We start from the raw sequence: 20,784 nt of genomic DNA, 5'->3' as shown, positions 1-20,784 counted from the left end.
CACAAATCTGTGGAATAAATCTCATCAGATTTTATATTTGCATTTAAGATTTTAAAATCACAGATTCTTTAAAAGCGTCACTAAAGTTCAGCGAATTTCTAATTTGTCCTCCTGCACTTGTGTCAAATATGGACACGCCTTTGTCCTCATGAAGGTTTGCCTTCACTCAGACCCATGCCCTGCTGTTCCTACCATGCCAACATACAGACACATGTCAGGCAATGAGTTGGAATAAAGTTGAATCAAACCTTGAAACACAGAGATGGATGATATTTTATACCTTTCATTTATAAACAGTCAAAGCAGACGGGGTCATTTTTGAGCCCAAAGGAAAACCTGATTATTTGCTGCCAGTAAAAAACTTGAAGTCGTTTAAAAACAGCTTCCTACATTAACTTTGACATAAAGCCGTCTGTGATCATCTGTTAAAGCGACCGACTCTGGTTGTGAAACAATGATCACAATAACTGATCATTTCATGTATTTTTTACACTGAATTGATCGACAATTTATACTTTAAAAACACTGAAATGAAGTGGGGACATTTGTGACCCTGAGGACCACAGGTGTGTGGAAATCGGGACATTATGAGGGTTAAATCTTAATATTAATATCAACAGAATTTACAGCACAGCCTGGGTGAACTTAATAAATATTCAGCACTGGTTCAATCATCAAATTGATGAATGTTCTTTGTTTGAGTTTGTCTCTCTGTGCTGCTCTTAATTATAATAATTATGTTTTATTTCAATTATATTATTTGTATAAATTGTACTAGTCTGAATAATTAAGCTGATTAATCAATGACACATTTTGATCAAACATTTTACATATTTATGATTATTAGAAAAAGATGGAAAGATGCTCAACATCCATCTGAACTGATGGTGTTTTGTGAAATTGTTTTTACAAATCTTGTCTTAATTTATTCCCTTTTTCAGTGTTTTTAAATCATAACGGTTCAACTTGAGTTCTGTGGGATTTAATGTTCAGACTTCATCTTGTATTTGTCTTTTGTGATCGTACTAAACATCAACTGTGTAACAGCTCTGAGTTCACACTTTGTTTCTCTCACACACATGAACACAGATGCTTCCTGAACAACTTGAAGCAGAGTTCATGCTTGTAACTGTCGTTGTGTTATTAAAGTGAAAGCCACAGCTAACGGTGTGGAGGCTGCAGAGCAGAAACCCACACAGCCCGTCTGCTGCAGGAGAGCAAGTTTATGATCTGTGAATGCTGCAGTCACACAGGTTATGTATCACAGAAGAAATGAGAAATGCATTCTTAAAATCACAATCTTTATTTTTACTTCAGACAAATAACTACACTGTTATTTTGTTATGGTGGGATCTGAATGCATCAGCTGAGTTTTTCTGCAGAGATGTACAAAAGAAATCTTCACATAAAGAATCTACACTTTTACAAACACATCAAACATGTTTATCTGTAAATTTATGTTACACAGTTTAAGATGATTAAATGAGAAAAGGTCAAATGCTCAGTAATGAAACATTGAACCAACCAGAAGTTAATTTACATTTCTGTCTGCTGACTGGAGGAAATCTGATGGTGAGAAAAGGCGAGCAGGAAACAGTCAGTCAGCATGTGTGCAGTTGGTGGACGCTCCCTTGTTTGTGAGCATCATCAGCAGAGAGAGTCCACAGCAGTACACCAGACTCTTCACTATCAGCACTGTGTACAGCAGGCAGAGCAGCTTCACCTCGTGTATAGAAGGAAGAGAAGGAAGATACAGGACTGGTGGAAGAGCTGGAAGCTCTGAAACAGAAAAGGAGTCAAATGTTTGGAGCTGCAGTGAGAAATGTCAGTCCTCTGCTGCTCTGCTCTCTTTGACAGCATCTCCACATGAAGCTGAATCACTGCTGAACACAGTCACCAAGCCTTCATTACCTTGTTGTGTTCGGGCCTCCACTGTGCCCCCCTCGTGCTTCACCCAGCAGCTGTATTTATATGTGTCAGAATGGCTCCCATCAACCATCCTGATGGCAATGGTGCGTCCCGCCTCTCTGAGCTCCAGCTGCTCTCCCTCAGCAGGGGGCAGCTCCTCTGCTTCTCCGCCGTTCTTCTTCTGTCTTTTCCAGGAGAACTGGACCAGAGGAGGAAACATGGCTGAGGCCACACACAGCAGAGAGCTGTTCCCCTCCAGGTGGGCTCTGGATGCTGCTGGGTACACGCTCACCACGGGCTTCACTACCTGCTCATCTGAAGTTTGACAGCAGCAACAAGCAGCACAGACACACATTCACACAGTCAGCAGCAGCTTCCAGCACTGCACTGCATTCAGTCTGATCCTGGAAACTACATGGACTCTGATCACTAAACTACTCATCAGCACAAAGTTCACTACATACACTGGATTCAGCTTCATATCAAACACAGTCATCACCTCATGTCATCATGGCTCACATGAGGAACACTCAGCATGATTTTAAAACTGAAATAAAATGTATTTCTTCTCTTTTATTTTTTTCGCTTTACTTCACAATGTAATTTATCAAAACTCTAAATGTATATATAGAGATTTGTCTTTAACTTTTTAAATATATTTCCAATCCCAAACACATTTCAACAGAGTTGATCTTCTTCCATAAAACCCATTAACCTTTTTTAACTTTATTCTGCACTGAAATTATTTAAATTTTAAATAGTCTTTAAAGACATGTTTTATATTTGTTACAATAAATAACATTCTTCTTTCAGAGACTTTAAAATTCTTAAATCTTTTACTGCAATAATTGGATCAGCTTTAATTTTATTATTTGGTTTGATTGTTATTTTCTTTCATATGTAAATGAATTATTACATAAATTTAAATGCAATTTAGCTAAATTTGAGAGATAAATAAATCCTTTATTTGGCCATTTGATTTAATTTATTATTATTTTTAATTAAAAAATTACATGTTGTGAATGATTGTGTATTTACTTTTACATATTTTTCAAAGACATATTTACAGGTAACATTTTTGAACTTTCATTATTATTTGTCATTTTGACTCATAAAACCTGATTAACAATTTCATATTTTATCCAGTATTTTTCATCACATTTTAGACGTTTAATATTTCACTGATCAGTATCTATGACAATTAATAAAATAATGTTTTTCCAAAAATGACTCTTTGGACCAACATGCTATATCGTTCACTATTAAAAACATATCTACATTTTCTTCTTAGCAAAATTCATATTTACAAATCTGTTACTGTATTAATTTGAACATCAAATATGATCTTGTGTTAAAAACCAGCAGAATCACTGAGAGGATCAAATCCTAAATATTTGTAACATCACTAATATTTGCAGAAATAAAGAATAACTTTAGTTGTTCGGTGAGATTTCAACATGTTTTCAGAGATTATTGAGCTTTTCTTGTGTAACAATGGCTGCAGATGAATTCTCCTATTTTAGTTTTTGAAAACCTAACATCTAATACCTGCAACAATAGAAGCTGGCTTTTAAAATATTTTCAGTATCTACAATAAAACAACAGAAGGAAAATTCTTTGTTCTTACCTGTTACATAGAGTTTAGTTCCAGAGCCAAAGATTCTGTTTCCCACAGTGAGACAGACTGCTACAAAAACCTGTCTGCTGTTGAACGTGTCAGCTGAGGTGAATGAGTCCAAATGAGGAAGCAGGATCATATTTCAGCTCCATGATGTGTTTCTCTAATGTTCATATCAACATGACTGTCTCTTCTTCTCTTTTCTTTAATGCACATGGATTCTTCATTAACTGATTCAGTTGATTCTGAATTTTTGATCTAGGTCAGCATTTGAGGTCTGGACTGAAACACCTGACATGCATAATGCAACTGGAATTTAAAGGCTTCTGTTTAGTCTGCTTAAAATGTAGTTATTCATGGCAGTCAGTCAACTTTGTGTCAGCATTATATGGCTCACAGTCTACACTCAATACAGGATGACATACAGACTCCTTTTTGATAAAGTTAGCTATAACTGGATCAGGTGACCCTGAATCCTCCCTGAGTTATGCTGCAATCCCATGATGCACTGAACATTTCTCCTTCTCTCATCTCTTCTTCCCTTACTATGTTTTATACACCACTCTGCATTTTATTATAAGTTATTATTAATCTCTAGCTCTCTTCCACAGCATGTCTTTTGTCATGAATAACACACTGCTGGTAAATACAGAAAGTGGCAACTAAAAGGTTAAGTCTGCTGTCATCTCCCTGCTCCTTTACAAAAACATACATACATCCAGCATTTTGTCACTGTGTGGGTGGCGTAGGTGCAATCTTGAGTATCAGTGTCAAGTTGCCAAGTCAATCAAACATTTGTGAAGTTAGTTCCTGATGTTTATTTCTTATAGCAGAATCTCTTATGTCGCATTAAGTTTCTACTGCCAGCAATATGACGGCATTTCAAAAAAGAAGAATTTAGACTGGGTTACCTCGCTGAATCCTTTTAGACAAGGGACTCGCTATCTGATTGCGTCCCAAATAAGTGGCCTTCTCCAGAGCCCATTGTAATGTGGAGAAGCTCACTTTGCGATTTTTTTTCCAGGAAAACTGTTGCATAGTGCTGTTACAGTCCTGGCTGAGACAGACTGTATGTGTTGTGAAAAAAGTACTCAAATGCAGGAACAGAATGTGGAACGTGATGGGGACTAACAGAAAACAAGCAGTTTATCAAGGCTGAATAAATACAAATAAAGGGCATGGGTGAAACTAAACAATAACCTACACTGGGTGAAGTAAAATAAAACATGGGAAAAAAAAAACAACCTTTAAACATGAAGAACTGGTGTGGATACCCGGAGACACGATGCGGACGAGTAGACAACCTGACAAGGAATGACTGAAAACACACGGACTAAATACACACAGGTGGATAATGAGGGAAGTGGGAACACATGGGGAAACAGTTGACACACATGAACATAACGACGTCACAAGGGGAGTGTAAAACTAAACACATAGAACACAGGACCTCTTCAAAATAAAACAGGAAACATAATGGAAAGCAGACATGACAACATGAACTTGACAACAAAAGACATGCAGACATGAAACACATAAAGGAGAAAGGAGACTTAACACAGGGGTTAAAAACACGAGGGGGAACTAAAAAAAGAACTTAGATAACCTAATGAACTGAAATAAACCATAAACATCAACATAAACTAAAATTCAAAACACTGGGTCTTCAGGGGTTTTTCTGAAACAAAACCTTTTTGTTTCAGAAACATCTAAAAAGGAAGAAACCTCAAGCAGAACCAGGCTCAGGGAGGGGCGGGGCCATCTGCTGTGACCGGTTGGGGTGAGAGAAGGAAGACACGATAAAGACATGCTGTGGAAGAGAGACAGAGGTTAATAACAGATATGATTCAATGCAGAGAGGTCTATTAATACATAGTGAGTGAGAAAGGTGACTGGAAAGGAAAAACTCAATGCATCATGGGAATCCCCCGGCAGCCTACGTCTATTGCAGCATAACTAAGGGAGGATTCAGGGTCACCTGGTCCAGCCCTAACTATATGCTTTAGCAAAAAGGAAAGTTTGAAGCCTAATCTTGAAAGTAGAGATAGTGTCTGTCTCCTGAATCCAAACTGGAAGCTGGTTCCACAGAAGAGGGGCCTGAAAACTGAAGGCTCTGCCTCCCATTCTACTTTTAAATACTCTAGGAACAACAAGTAGGCCTGCAGAGCGAGAGCGAAGTGCTCTAATAGGGTGATATGGTACTACAAGGTCATTAAGATACGATGGGGCCTGATTATTTAAGACCTTGTATGTGAGGAGCAGGATTTTGAATTCTGGATTTAACAGGAAGCCAATGAAGGGAAGCCAAAACAGGAGAAATCTGCTCTCTCTTTCTAGTCCCTGTCAGGACTCTTGCTGCAGCATTTTGGATCAGCTGAAGGCTTTTCAGGGAGTTTTTTGGACATCCTGATAATAATGAATTACAGTCGTCCAGCCTGGAAGTAATAAATGCATGAACTAGTTTTTCAGCGTCACTCTGAGACAGGATATTTCTAACTTTAGAGATGTTGCGCAAATGGAAGAAAGCAGTCTTACATATTTGTTTAATATGTGCATTGAAGGACATGTCCTGGTCAAAAATGACTCCAAGGTTCCTCACAGTGTTACTGGAGGCCAAGGTAATGCCATCCAGAGTAAGAATCTGCTTAGATACCATATTTCTAAGATTTTCAGGGCCGAGTACAATAACCTCAGTTTGATCTGAATTAAGAAGCAGAAAGTTAGCGGCCATCCAGATCTTTATGTCTTTAAGACATTCCTGCAGTTTAACTCATTGGTGTGTGTTATCTGGCTTCATGGACAGATAGAGCTGGGTGTCATCTGCATAGCAGTGTAAATGTATGCTATGTCTTCTAATGATACTGCCTAAGGGAAGCATGTATAATGTAAACAGAATTGGTCCTAGCACTGAACCCTGTGGAACTCCATAATTAACCTCAGTGTGTGAAGAGGACTCTCCATTTACATGCAGAAATTGGAGTCTATTAGATAGATATGATACAAACCACTGCAGCACAGTACCTGTAATACCTACAGCATGTTCTAATCGCTCTAATAGGATATTATGGTCAACAGTATCGAACGCTGCACTAAGGTCTAGCAGGACAAGCACAGAGATGAGTCCACTGTCAGAGGCCATAAGAAGATCATTTGTAACCTTCACTAAAGCTGTTTCTGTGCTGTGATGAGCTCTGAAACCTGACTGAAACTCTTCAAATAAACCATTCCTCTGCAGATGATCTGTTAGCTGTTCGACAACTACTCTTTCAAGGATTTTTGAAATGAAAGAAAGGTTGGAGATTGGCCTATAATTAGCTAAGACTGCTGGGTCTAGAGATGCTTTTTGAGTAAAGGTTTAACTACAGCTAGCTTGAAGGCCTGTGGTACATAGCTGATTATTAGAGATAGGTTGATCATATTTAAGATCGAAGCATTAATTAATGGCAGGACTTCTTTGAGCAGTTTTGTAGGAATGGGGTCTAAAAGACACGTTGATGGTTTGGAGGAAGTAATTATTGAAGTTAACTCAGAAAGATCAATTGGAGAAAAAGAGTCTAACTTAACATCAATGGTACTAAGAGTAGCTGTAGATAATATTACATCTGTGGGATGATTATTGGTAATTTTTTCTCTAATGATAAAAATTTCATAATTTTGAAAATTTTATTTGTGAAGAAGTAAGAGGAGGAGGATGCGGAGGATGAAGGCCAAAGAACGTAATCTGATTACTGTAGCACAGTGCCTGTGTACTGTTCTATAGACTGTGAAAATACTGTAAAGTATGTTTCACATATTTGGGAAATGTATTCCTATATTGTATTCCTACACAGTAGGCCTATTTACAGTATTTTACAGTATACTTATATTTGTATTGCAGAGTTGAAAGCTTACCAGCACGAGGTGGTCGAGAACGTCTTTGTCTCCTGAACAGGAGACTGAATTCATAAATATGGTTCTAGAGAATAACGCCATAACATTACAGCAAATACAAAGAAAAATAATAGAAGACAACATATTACAAAATATTGTTAGGGTCAGCTTATCAACACTGGACTGTCTGTTGCACAGAAATAATCTGAGGATGAAGCAGCTCTACAGGGTGCCATTAGAACGCAATTCAGAAAGAGTCAAAGAAATGCGATACAACTATGTGCAAGTAGGTCCCACACAATCCCACAATTGATGCATACTGTCAACACTATAAATTACTGTACTGTACAGTAATCATACTCTGACAATGCTCCACAATAGCAACCACTCCAAGTCTATATTACGTATCATGTGTGTTTCAGAGTCGGTAACTTGGTCTCTGTCCACCTTTTAGTTGTTTATCTCCCTCCATATTCTCCATCCCTCAATTCCATTAAGGAATCTTTTTCTGCCTGAAGATGGAAAGTCTATGACCGGAATCCACACACACATATACCCGTTCCCCAAGCTATGGACGATGCATGTGGACATATAGCAGCTGATGCTATTCATGGCTGGATTCACCTGGCTAAGCAATATTTTCCCTGCTGCTTGGGCAGGGAAAATATTGCTTGTGATCTTGATGAGGTGCTGTGGCCACACAGAAACAGAAGAGAGGATGCATCAAAGTTGTTGTTTTGTTTTGACTGCAACTGCATTCAATAAATTCTTCTGTTGTTTCTATATTTAGACCACAGTATCTAGAACTTTGTATTGGCTGGGATGAACACTGTGGACAATGTTTCTGTTGGAAAAATACAGTAAAATATATTTGGTACCACGTCTTTATGTGTTTTATATACAAACATTCTGAAATATTTTACAATGCACTTATGTAGGCCTATGTACTGTCTGACACCGACCAATAAAATGCTTACAATAAGTCATTATGATGACTGGAGATGAAGGAGTCATAGTGTTTTACAATGAGCACATCAGTGTTCAACTGGTGCTTATAAATGTCTATTGATGTGATGGTTTGTGTGTCATTTGAAAACAAAACGTCACGGTGAGTGAGATGAGCCGTGTGGAAATAATAAAGGAGGATCCAATTGCAGGCAGTTGTGAAGGTGGTTTATTGAATACAAAATATAAATAGACAAATGGCAAACGGAGAAAGAACTAAACTATACTGGGAACAACTGACTGCTAAATACAAACCACAACACGAACCTGAACATGAAGGAAGACGATGGTACACGAAGGTGACAGCAGGGAGACCACACAAATGGAACATGGAAGATACACAGACGGACCAACAACTACTACAACAGAAGACACGACTTAAATACACTCAGAGAAACACAGGGAGATTACACACAGGTGGGAGAAACAGCTGGGAGTAATTAACGAGATGAGACAAGGGAGGTTTTTGAACACGCTCACATGAGACGCAGACCTTCACAATAAAACAGGAAACAAGAAAACACTACACAAGGACGCAGACTCGACACAGAGACAGACATAATATAACACATGGAACCTGAACTATACAAAACGTGAGACACAACCGAAGAACAAATCCTTAAACATGAATAAACAGACACATTGAATTCTAATAATAATCAACAAAGGACAAGAGTAACAAAACAATAATTCAAAAATAAACCAAAACATTAGAACTCAAAATACTGGCTCGAACCGACCCAGAGCCGTGACACAAAATGCCATTTTGAGAAAAAATTGCATTGTTTCATTTCATTCTGCAGGAGAATTGAAGGGTTTTCCCCCTTTTGTGTGTGTATGTGTTTTATTTGTGTGTAGAGTTTTGACAACATCAGGCATCTTTTTCAGCTGTGTAAACAATTGGGGAAAACTAACTGTTTGAATAGGGTGGTGTGAAGCAGACCCCTGTGGGACCAAAGCATTATAGTGAAACAATATAACCAGTCGCACAATCCGAATCAGAATACACTTCCACCACATTTATTTGATCACCTACTTGTTTTTACATTAGCTTTGTTTAATTATATAAGTATGTGAGGCTGAGACCACAGGACTGTAAAACATGATTGTTGGGCTTCATGTCTGTGCTGAACAGTCATTTAAGATTAGCTAGTAAATAACAATTAGCTCATGTTGTTCATGAGACTAAAGTCATCTCACTGTGGTAATGTAAATATAATATGGACAATATTAAAGTTATTATATTAATGATTATTAGTTATTACAGCGGTGAACATGAACTCTGTGTCAAATACTGAGCTTCAGTAAAGATTCAAGTTGCATTTGTTTATATTTCCTATCACCTTAAAATGTACGAGCTGTGATAACTGTGTCTGATAGAATGAAGAGTAGACTGATATATGAAATATTCCTTTATTGGGTGAGAAAATCAGACCATGTCATAACTGCTGTAAGTCATACAGAATAGACATCAGAGCCTTAAACAGGCTGACTTCTGCTAAATGGGTCAAACTGGGCAGAAAGTCTACAAACACATAACATCCTTATAGAATATGATGTAACACTACACTGTAAACCCCAACAGTCTACCTGACTTATAAAGTTTGTCGATATAACAATTAAAATTCCTCAAAGTTGAAACAACTTAAAACTTTTCTGTTCGGTTAACGATTCAAACAGTTATAATTGTACATGGCTTAGAGGTTAAGAGTAAATATTGATTTCTTAATTATGATTTTTGAGTAAATGTTTTTTTTCCGAGCTCCACATGTGTACGTCATGACGTCTTCTCTAACCTGAACGACGTTGACAGAAAATTCTGTTCAATATGGCTGCCCTTCTCGAGCGACTGGAGAACACATTTGGAGAAACTTGTAAGTAAAACGGAACCTTCGTTATGTTTATTTTTTCCGTAAAAAAGCAAGTATATTAATATGTTGCAGCCAATAACTTGTTTTCGAATGCGCTGTTGTGTTAAAAAGCACAGACCCAGGTGGTGAATAGTTGTTCGCTGTTGTTCGCGCTCTTTTTCAAACATAGATTATGTCGTCAGTTTTAACCGATTAAAACACAGTTTTACGAAGAATCACACAAAGAAAGGGTCTTAGTGATATTTTAACGACCCCTTGCCAACGCAAGAAAGTTGGCGTTTTTACAACAGCAGCCTCATTGTTCAGCAGGTTTTTTTTTTTCCTTCTCATTAGCATCATTCAAAAGTGACTTAGCTAGCAGTGGCAACTTCTATCTAAAACAATTGAAATATAGCAAGGTGTTGTATATTTAGCGTGCTAATAAGGTTTTCAATATTTTTATTTTTTCTTCCAAGGCTGAAGACCAAAGACAAAAAGACAGAAGAAAAAAAAAAAATTCAGACTGCAATTAATTTCAGGTGGAGACAGTAAACACAGGTGAGTTCAAAGATCTATTGAAGAGACCATTCTTCATGGCCATTAAAACATTTTTAGGTTAAAAGACCTGTGTCATGAATCGCTGTGCGGCAGGCAGGAGTTGGACCCAAAATGCAGGACTCAGACTCAGGGGATGAACTCAAAATCACAGCTTTAATTGCTGGTCACAGAAAACGAGCATACAAAACTAAACTGGGAAAATATAAACTCACAGCTTGCAGAGAGGCACACGAGCAAACACACAGCTTGAGGGACGACGCAGCACTGACTCAGAGAAACACAGGGTTTAAATACAATGGGAAGTAACGAGGGGAATGAGACACAGAAGGAGAGCACAGCTGGGAGAAATCAGAACTGACGAGACAAGGGAGCAAAGTAGGATACACTCACATGAGACACAGACCTTCAAAGTAAAACAGGAATTAGCACAGATGCAAACTAGACTAGGGGAGACAGAGCAACTAAGAAACACAGAGGGCAGCTACCAAATACTCAGAACTAAACAGAATACAAGAACACCAAACTAAGACACTACACTAAAGAATAAGCTGGGACAACAAAGAGAACTAAGAACATAATACAAAAAACTCAGAGGCACAAGAAACTCAAAACACTGGGTCACTGACCCAGGACCGTGACAACCTGTTTTTTTTTTTTAATCATGCCCTGGCTTTGTCACACTGAATCATGTTGAAAAGATCTATTTTCATGGCTCCCCCCATTACCATTTCCTTGTACTTCTTTCTACCAGTCTATTTTATTTTGTGACATTAACATCTTAAATGTACCCCTAATTATTAATAGCTGTGTTAGTATTTATAATGCTTTTTTTTTTTTATCATGTGCAGATATACCAAGGGTCAGTGGCACAGTTCACCTTTTGTGGTAAGTTATAACACTTCATATGTGGTCACATAAGTAAGTTGTTTCATCAGTTGTTCAGTTCTTATAAAATGTTGTATAATTGTACCACATCACTGAGGATACAATGTGTAAATCACAATCAACAATTTTACTGTGATATTCGCTCGTGTTTAGAGAATCTCCATTATCTTTGTTACTGAGTTTCCATTTTTGTAGGGCCAAATTTGTATTAAAAATTAATATTTTCATATGATGTGAAATGACTCAATCATTTCTAATTTTTAGAAGAAACCATTCATTAAGTCCCTTAAGGTGAAGATTCCATATATTGATAATGATAAAATTAACACAAATTAAAAGTTTCACTGATAAACACACAATTTTTCCTTGCTTTGAACCCCATGTTCTATATAGATTACAGCTCTGATCTGGAGAACACTATTTTAAAATACTGTGTAGGGTTTTTGTCAAATGATTAAGAAACAGACTCTCTGTCACAAGAGACAGAAAGGTTGTATCTTAAAAGAAAAGTCTCCAAAATTTAGTAGACTCTGATGTCATGCAGTTTCATAAACATGTATTCTCCCCAAAGAATGACACCTGAAAACTTTGCGTTAAATGAACTTTTCTTTTCCCTTTTTAGGAGGCGCCTGATATCAACGTGAAACGCACTGCAGTACTTCGTGCCCTTCCTGTATACCTGCGGGAGGAGGACCCAGAATTCTTTTAGACATGTAATGTAAGTGTATTTTTGCATTACTTAAATTCTGCCAGTAAGATAAAATGCTATGGATTTTTTAAAATACAATTTAATACCCTAGCAGCTACCAAATTGTACAAACAAAATACCCTCTCTGTAGAAAACCCACACACACACAGGTCAGGAGCAGGGCACAGGCGTATCACAGCACTATGGCTATGCTGCAGGTGGCCCAAAAACCAGGCTGAAGTCAAGATTTAGTTTCTTTTTGAGATAAAGTCATGAAATAAAAAATTACTTTTTTTTTTAGAAAAATAACAAAAATACAAATTATGTAATGCAAGAAGCTAACACGTTAATGTACATTTTTCAAAAAAAAAGTAGAGTACCCTAACTCGTTACAAAGTAACCCACTACACTGCTGAATGTTTTGCTAGATTACAGGTCATGCTTGTCACATTCTCTCAAACCAACCTTACTTATTTAATTGGGGCGATCGTGGCTCAAGAGTTGGGAGTTCGCCTTGTAATCAGAAGGTTGCCGGTTCGAGCCCTGGCTCCGACAGTCTCGGTCGTTGTGTCCTTGGGCAAGACACTTCACCCGTTGCCTACTGGTGGTGGTCAGAGGGCCCGCTGGTGCCAGTGTCCGGCAGCCTCGCCTCTGTCAGTGCGCCCCAGGGTGGCTGTGGCTACAATGTAGCTGCCATCACCAGTGTGTGAATGGGTGTGGATGACTGAATGTGTAAAGCGCTATACAAATACAGGCCATTTACCATTGATACTGTGTCTATTCCAGGCGGACGCATTGGATGAGTCGACCCTCATTGACACTCCAGTTGCCCTTCTCACTGTGGTTACCGACAGCGCTTCCCAGTCCAGTTCATTTTACTTCCTCAAGCATGGCTGTTGTGGTGAAAGGCGATTAGGTGATGCGTGATATTCCCAGATTTGCAAATGCATTTGCTTTATTGTTTGGCTTGATCTATGCTCTGCATTTAGACTACCCCAGGAAGCTGGTTCACACATTTGCCTTTGTCCAAAATATCTTCATGGGGCTTGATGACGGCAAACCCCTGAAACCCCTGCCTACATGCTCTTAAGGAATATAAGGCAATGTTTGTTAGGACACACACTCTGTTACTGAGCACTTTGTTTGAAGCACTTTAAGCACTTTAAGTTTACTACAGGCTTTGGGTGGATTTAACTCCATCAGTTTACCTAATTTTCCTATACTTGACTGCCTTATCTGGTTATTTGGAAGCTGATCGTCTTTGTACCCATTTTAAAAATTTGGTTTTCATTTCTATTTTTAAAAAAGTGATTAGTATTTGACTTTTTGTTTTGCATTTTTGTGTATTTTGAGAAAGATGCAATTAGGACTGATGTCGCCCTTTGTGATTTTATAAAAAGATAAATGTTCTACACAGAATTTATAATGCTCACTTTATGGTGCCGATGTCCATGTTAGTTGTTTTATAAAAACATTTGTGATGTTTTTAAATTTTCATGAAAAAATGTTAAATAAACAAAATGTAAAGTAACTGAATTTCCGTACTTTTTTTTTTTTAGTAGTCTACACTCAAACATTGAAACATAAATATCTTTTAATTAATAATCAGATAATTTGAGTTTAGGTTGTAATATAATTGCATTGTGTTGCATCAAAATAATAAACTACAAGAAACACAAAAATATTGAAATTAAAGTATACAGTCTTTGAGTAAAGCTCAATTAATAAAATATAAAATATAATTTTAAATTTTTAGGTTAACAATAAATACAAATTTTGAGTACCCCATACTTAGAAGATATGAGTTTTTGTACTTAAATCTTTTGAGGTAATCAGTTTCCACAAAAGTTTTAAGTTCAGTCAACTTGTTCGGATTTACAGTGTATAGATCAACTTAGCTCAGAATATATAAAGACTGAATGAAACACAGAGACTAAATACCCACAGGGATGATCAGGGCAAGAGGAAACACATGAGGGAGAACAGCTGACACACATGAACATAATGACAGGACAGGGGAAGTGAAACTAAATACAATGAACAAAGAACACCAGACAGGAAACATGGAGACAGACATGACATGAACTTGACAACAAGGACCACACAGACATGACACATGACAGGTAGACGCACGAACCAGGGAGACTTAGTACAGGGGGAGATGACAAAAAGAACTTAGAACCAGGACTAAACCGCAACCTAGAAATGAAATGAGCTAAACTAGAACATGAATGAATACAAAAAATACATAAAAACTCAAACACTGGGTCACACGACCCAGTACTGTGACAATTTTGCTGTAACTGACGTCTGTTTTTGAATTCCTGGAAGGATGGAGGCAAGGATGACTAAAAAGGGACCTGGACTTGAACACTAAATAACAAAACTGTCACATAAACCTGTGTTTTGTTTTCAAGCTTTTTGGTTAGTTAGCAAACAATAGTCGTATTAGCATGCTAACACAATTGTTAAAATTAAATAATCTTAATTCTTACAGCAGTAAACCAACATGGAGCTCAGTATGTTTGTGACTCTGAGATGGAGGTGAAACATGTGAAGCTGGGCTGTGGTTTACTGCTCTCTTCCTGTCACAGACACTGTTTGACATCTGTTCATCTGTTGGTTTTTGTTCAGGCTGCAGGGATCATTTCTCACTGTGGGGACCGACAGTAACAGTAGTAGGTGGCTGAATGATCGGATTTCACTTGTTTAATCTCTAACATCCAGCCTTCATTTGTATTTACAGAAGAGAAGTCATCGAGCTGAGGATGAGAAGAGTAACTTCTATCTATGTCACCGTTATTTTTATTAATATCAAAAATAAATCTAAGTGGTGCTCTGTCTTTCTTCTGGTACCAGAGTATGTATGCACCACACTGTTCAGTCCCTCCACAGCTGAAGGAGACACTTTCTCCAACTCTCCTGGTCAATGTTAAATCGTCCTGAATCAGCTGTTCTGCTGCCATGGTAACCAGTGCTGTAGAGACACAGACAGATAGATGAAGGTTAGTGTGACAGTGTTTGTTACAGGTTGACTTTGTTGGCTCCTGATTGGCTGGAAACACTCACCTGAACACAGACAGCACAGAGCAGCAGCTGGGAGGAAAAGCATTTTGTGCAGTGGTGTTTCCTCTGGTGAACCTGGGGAGAAGTGGCGCTCTGATGCAGCTGAGGCCAAACAAGGACGAGCTGTGAGATCAGACGAGGGCCACGTGGTTTCTAACAGGTCCTCAAAGCTCCCATCAGCCCCTGCGGCCCACAGATAAGACTGCTGCTGCTGATTGAGAGTGCTGATTAGAATCGGCACTATGCACATCGCCATCAGACTCCTACACCTGCCTTTTGACCTGGAAAAAAGATATGGTTGTCTGGAAAGGAAATTTATGTAACATCATTGGCATGCAAAGTAACTCCTCATTTTTGGGGGCCATATGAAATCAAATCTGTCATCAGTCCTCCTGCAGGGAAATTTATATTCCCATTATCCCTGTGAATCCACCCTCCACGTCTCTCAGATCAAACCTTTTCACTCCAGCCCACTGGAGTGCTACTCTATGGTGGTAAATCAGCCTTCATGTTTAGCACTTTGCTTGTTACTCCTTGTGTTAGCCTCGTCTTATGTCTCCAGTTTTGATCCTGGTCTAATCTGCCATCACGCTACTGCTGCAAACTCTTCCCTCCTGCTCACCGTTCACCTCCAGTTCATTGGTCAACCGCAAAAAGCTGTTGCTCTATTTACACAAACTCAGAGTATATGCACAATTGAACAGAAATATGAATTACATTTTTTATTTATCAGAGAGGCTGCTTTGTTTAGTATTTTGATTTTGACTTTTGATATGTATTTGATATGTATGATAATACAAGCAGAACACAGACAAAAGCAAGAAAATGTTATCATGCAGCATTTATGTACGCAGAGGCAGAAATAATAATGTAATGTATTATATTTAATGTAAATATTTAGACTATTTATTTTATTTGTACACTGTATTTAATTTAAACATGTTCAATTCAATTCAATTTTATTTATATAGCACCAAATCACAACAACAGTCACCTCAAGGCGCTTTATATTGTACAATAGATCCTACAATAATACATACAGAGAAAAACCCAACAATCATATGACCCCTATGATCAAGCACTTTGGCGTAAGACAGGGGTCGGCAACCTTTCTGATGATGAGTGCATCTAAAATTTCAGTGTGCCATATGATTGCATTTGCAATAAATTGAATAACGCTCTATATTAACAGTTACTCACTATATAGAACCACTTTATAGAATTACATTTCTTCACAGATGTTGGCAGCTGTCAGTGAATAGTTATCAGCTATTTTGAAACAAAAAAGACTTTTTATCCATAACAGCAAATGAACTGAACAACAGAAAATACAAATGCTATTTACGGTCTCCTCACAACAATGATAAGAAAAATAAACTGGGCCAATATGGCATGTTTGTTAATACAGAGACACACATGTTAATGTGATCTCTGGTCTCAGAGATCTCTGATCTCTGGTTCTATGCATGTGACAAATAAAGAACCTTGAACCTTGAACCACTCAGAGACACAGGTCTCCCAGTGTCCAGCATTCAGAGGCTGCCTGAGGACTCGTGTGAGAGAAAACGTGCTCACACAGACATGTAGAGCAAAACACTGTCAATAAGGCCTCTGCAATGTTCTGAAGACAGTTAATCTTGTCAGGTAGTGATGTCCAGCAGGTGAACAGCTCCATGAACACGCACAGCTGTGGATTCCAGCTGCTTCGATGTTGTATTAACTGGCATTAACTCAGCCACTTAATACGAGACAAACCAGCTGCTCACTAAAGCTTCTGGTTTGATCAGAAAAGAAAAAATTGGTCCAAACACCTGAAAGTCCCGAAAACACATTGTGAATTCTGTCTCAAGTCTACGAATGTATCCGTGTATCTCCGTGGGGCTGATGCTGCGCCTAGTGGGCAGCTCCTGAAGGTTTTGAGGTGTCAGAATGTGGAAAGCTAACAACGTCTCTCTCACCGCTAGGCTAAGTTATTTTTAGCCAATTACAAGTTGAATCTGGTAGTTGAGGTTGTTAGCTAAGATACTGTCAATGGAAAATTGTACTTAGTAGTCAGTATAAGCTTTAATGATATAAGTTTACATGTGATAGAATACTGCATGATGACCTTTTCCTTGCTTAGAATTGATCTTTATAAAACTTGTTCTGATATTTTTCTCTGAATCTTCCCACAGCGATAGAAAGAAGCTGAACAAGCAGTTCTGAGCTCTTACTAGGAAAAAGGGCTGCTTCCCACATTCCAACACACACACACACAATCACATACGCACATCACGTATCAACATTCCACTGAACAAATGTATTCATTATTGTCTTACTTTTCTTGTGTATAAATAAAGACAAGTGCAAGAACAGAGCGCTGATCACAGGGCCCCCACTCTCGTGTGAGCGCTCTGTGACCGCCCTGCAAGTAAAAACTACAGCGTGTGTGTGTCTTCACTCTTAGACTCTCAGTTGAAGAAGTGTCGTTTAGAATAAATCTCTTGACAGATACCATCATTAAGAAGCGGCACAACTAATGTGTCTATGCGAGCTCATTTGCATTTTATTTTTTGATGCACCTTCTCAGATTAATTCTCTTCGTGTCGTGCCCAGGGCCGGACTGGGACAAAAAATCAGCCCGGGCATTTTGACTAAAGACCCCCAGGTATGATAGGAAAAGCCATAAAGAATGAAAAAAAGCCACTGTTGTGACAGTGATGTACAGTCTTGTAGGTATATGTATGATTTCTATACACTTTATATCAGATAAAAACTTTGGTTGTAAGATTCAGATAATTATTAAAAGAAAGCGAGACATTTTAAATGAGAACAAGAAAGAAAAGTATTTCTTTGTGCCCCCCTTTCCCTGTTAATGCCCTACATGGACCCCTGGCAACACTTTGCTAGATCCGCCCCTGCACAGTTACCAGCTGTCAGCTACTTAGAAAAGGATCCTGGTGTTATTTCTCAGAAACAGTTCATAACCTAACTGCTGTTGTTTAGCTCAACATCCGCTGGTTTCGTCTTTCTGATCAAAGTAGGAGATAAACAAACAAGAGAGAAAAGCTGATCAGCTGATCATTGATCAGTTTCATGATTGAAGTGACAACAGAAGAGGGAGGGGGAGAGAATGAGAGAGAAAGAGGCCCTGTACCGTAAAGACCAGAATAACTCCAGCTTTGTGTCTTTTTCCATTCTAGCTGAAGTACGAGACAAACTGTGTTTAATTCATGAAATGTGTATTTTCTCTGAATACGAGACGAATCCGTTTTTTACGGGACGGTTGGCAGCTCTACTAACTAACCTTATGAATAAAATAAAGTTCACTATCAGTAACATCACAGCACCCACCCAGCTGTATAGAAACTCCATCATGCTAGTTTTCATTGTTTATATTATTACAAACAAAACAACAACAACAATAAAAACTAAAAATCAGTCCAGCTATGATCGTGCCGGCACGCGTGCCCAGGGTTGCCAACCCCTGATTTAGTGTCTTCGTTGTCACGTTGTCTTTCATTCATGGTTGTGTGTTTCTTCGAGTAATTTCTAGTCTAGTTTTTTATCACCAGTCAGCAAATAAAGCTTGTTTTTGAGTTTATATTTTGTTCCTGAAAGTCTGAATTTGGGTCCTTTCCTGCCTGCCCACAGCCGCTCCATGACACATAAGATAATAGTTGAACCAGACAAGGTAGTGTGCTGGGGGAAGCAGATGGCTGCTGAATGCCACAGAATTCTTAAGAATAAGAGAAAACTCAGGTCAAATAGTAAAACATGGGACGTGAGCAGGAGGCAGACGGTTCAGCGCCTTTTATCATTATTTCATCATTCTTGAAGCAGAGTTCCTGCTTGTAACTGTCATTGTGTTATTAAAGTGGAAAGCCACAGCTAACGGTGTGGAGGCTGCAGAGCAGAAACCCACACAGCCCGTCTGCTGCAGGAGAGCAAGTTTGGATTGGCTGTCAACATCTTTTTTTCTCTCTTCTAATAACCACTGAGAACAGATTCATATCTGAAGCTGCACGCTCATCAACTCTCCTCCCTCTTTGTACTTTAGATTTTCTGTTGTTGTCGGTAAACCTTTTTCCCCACTGAGCCCTCCACCCACACACAGCTGAACTCAGTACAATCACCCACCTGAATCTAGGTCTTAAAATGACACAGAGGAGTTTCTTTAAAAATCAGGTGTTAGTGTTGTTAATATCTGTCAGGACGGTTAGAGGAGCATCGTCATTAAAGATGTTGTCACTGTCACATCAACTCAAACTTATTTTGTATCAGTGCAGCAGTCTATTTAGAAAAAACAATGTTTATTGTTGTTTTTCAGAAAGTCAAGCGCACGCGTATACCATATTAACACATGAAGAGAGAAATTCATTTTTAGTCATATTCCTGTTTCCTGTTTCCTGCTCATCATGGCCTGTTGTGAGCGAAAACTTAACATTGTTCTCAGACAAACAAACATCAGAATCGATGTCAAACATGAGAAGCAAAGTCTAAACAGTTCTGGCAAACAATGATCAGCAGAGAGAGTCCACAGCAGCAACCGTGGCTCAGGGGGTTGGGAATCGCATCTGTAACCGGAAGGTCGCCGGTTCGATCCCTCTGTCCTAGTCGTTGTGTCCTTGGGCAAGACACTTTACCCTACCGCCTACTGGTGTTGGCCAGAGGGGCCGATGGCGCGATATGGCAGCCTCGCTTCTGTCAGTCTGCCCCAGGGCAGCTGTGGCTACAACCGTAGCTGCCTCCACCAGTGTGTGAATGTGAGAGTGAATGAATAGTGGCATTGTAAAGCGCTTTGGGTGCCTTGAAAAGCGCTATCCGGTTGTTCAGTGATGACGCGACGAATCCTACTTCCGGGTCTAAAGTAGTCTGCGTTTAATGTGGCTTTTGTGTTGTTAACATGTTTAATGTTTTGTATTTTCTTCTATTTAATCTCAAAAAGCTCCTAAAACAGTCAGCGACCACTGTTGACCTCCCTCGGCTTTTATTACCGCTAATCATTTATTTAAGCTCAGTTTTTAAAACCTTAGGATGTAGCTACAGCCCAGCCCATGCAGCAGTACATGAATGACTAACCTCGTGTTGTGGATGGATTATCTCAGTTGTTCTCCTGGCTGAAGTTTGGTCCTTTTACAGCATCCTGCCATGCGATTACATTTGTTCCTGACCACCGAGAACACTCACGTTAACTTTTATCGAGTGGAAAAAAAGTTAGCTTGTTTATATTAGGCTAGCATAGCTGTGTCGCTAGCGGTCACGTAGCACATCATTATATACCAGCTAGCCCAACTTCAGTAACCCTACAAACGTCACTGCTGTTTAGTTTTCTGTCTTCATTTATGCTGGAAGTG

General features: G+C 38.7%; 1 protein-coding gene and 1 long non-coding RNA gene across 2 annotated transcripts; one reads left to right on the top strand and one right to left on the bottom strand.

The window, feature by feature from the left end:
* Positions 1-1,284: 1,284 nt before the first annotated feature.
* LOC146686910 (immunoglobulin lambda-1 light chain-like) lies at positions 1,285-3,907 on the bottom strand. Its single transcript, XM_085440153.1, has 3 exons — positions 3,536-3,907; positions 1,912-2,223; positions 1,285-1,779 (listed from the first exon to the last, which is right to left on the bottom strand). Exons 1-3 carry the CDS (start codon positions 3,663-3,665, stop codon positions 1,598-1,600), a joined length of 624 nt encoding a protein of 207 aa, XP_085296279.1. The 5' UTR covers positions 3,666-3,907; the 3' UTR covers positions 1,285-1,597.
* An 8,323-nt stretch (positions 3,908-12,230) lies between these two features.
* LOC146686909 (uncharacterized) lies at positions 12,231-13,913 on the top strand. The gene is made up of 2 exons (XR_014916572.1): positions 12,231-12,412; positions 13,169-13,913. It is a non-coding gene; the product is annotated as an uncharacterized LOC146686909 (long non-coding RNA).
* Positions 13,914-20,784: the final 6,871 nt, after the last annotated feature.

The sequence above is a fragment of the Copadichromis virginalis genome, linkage group LG18 (assembly GCF_057382275.1).
Source record: "Copadichromis virginalis isolate Kocher_CV1m ecotype Utaka linkage group LG18, C_Virginalis_male_GT1.1, whole genome shotgun sequence".
Classification (NCBI taxonomy): Eukaryota; Metazoa; Chordata; class Actinopteri; order Cichliformes; family Cichlidae; genus Copadichromis; species Copadichromis virginalis.
This window is presented reverse-complemented; position numbering and strand designations above follow the sequence as displayed.

What these genes read in the sequence shown, in the direction of transcription:
- LOC146686910 (XM_085440153.1), bottom strand. Translation starts at nt 3,665, where the DNA reads ATGATCCTGCTTCCTCATTTGGACTCATTCACCTCAGCTGACACGTTC. An exon ending in AACTAAACTCTATGTAACAG is followed by an intron (nt 2,224 to 3,535) that starts GTAAGAACAAAG and finishes GTCAAACTTCAG; the next exon opens with ATGAGCAGGTAGTGAAGCCC. An exon ending in GGAGGCCCGAACACAACAAG is followed by an intron (nt 1,780 to 1,911) that starts GTAATGAAGGCT and finishes TTTCTGTTTCAG; the next exon opens with AGCTTCCAGCTCTTCCACCA.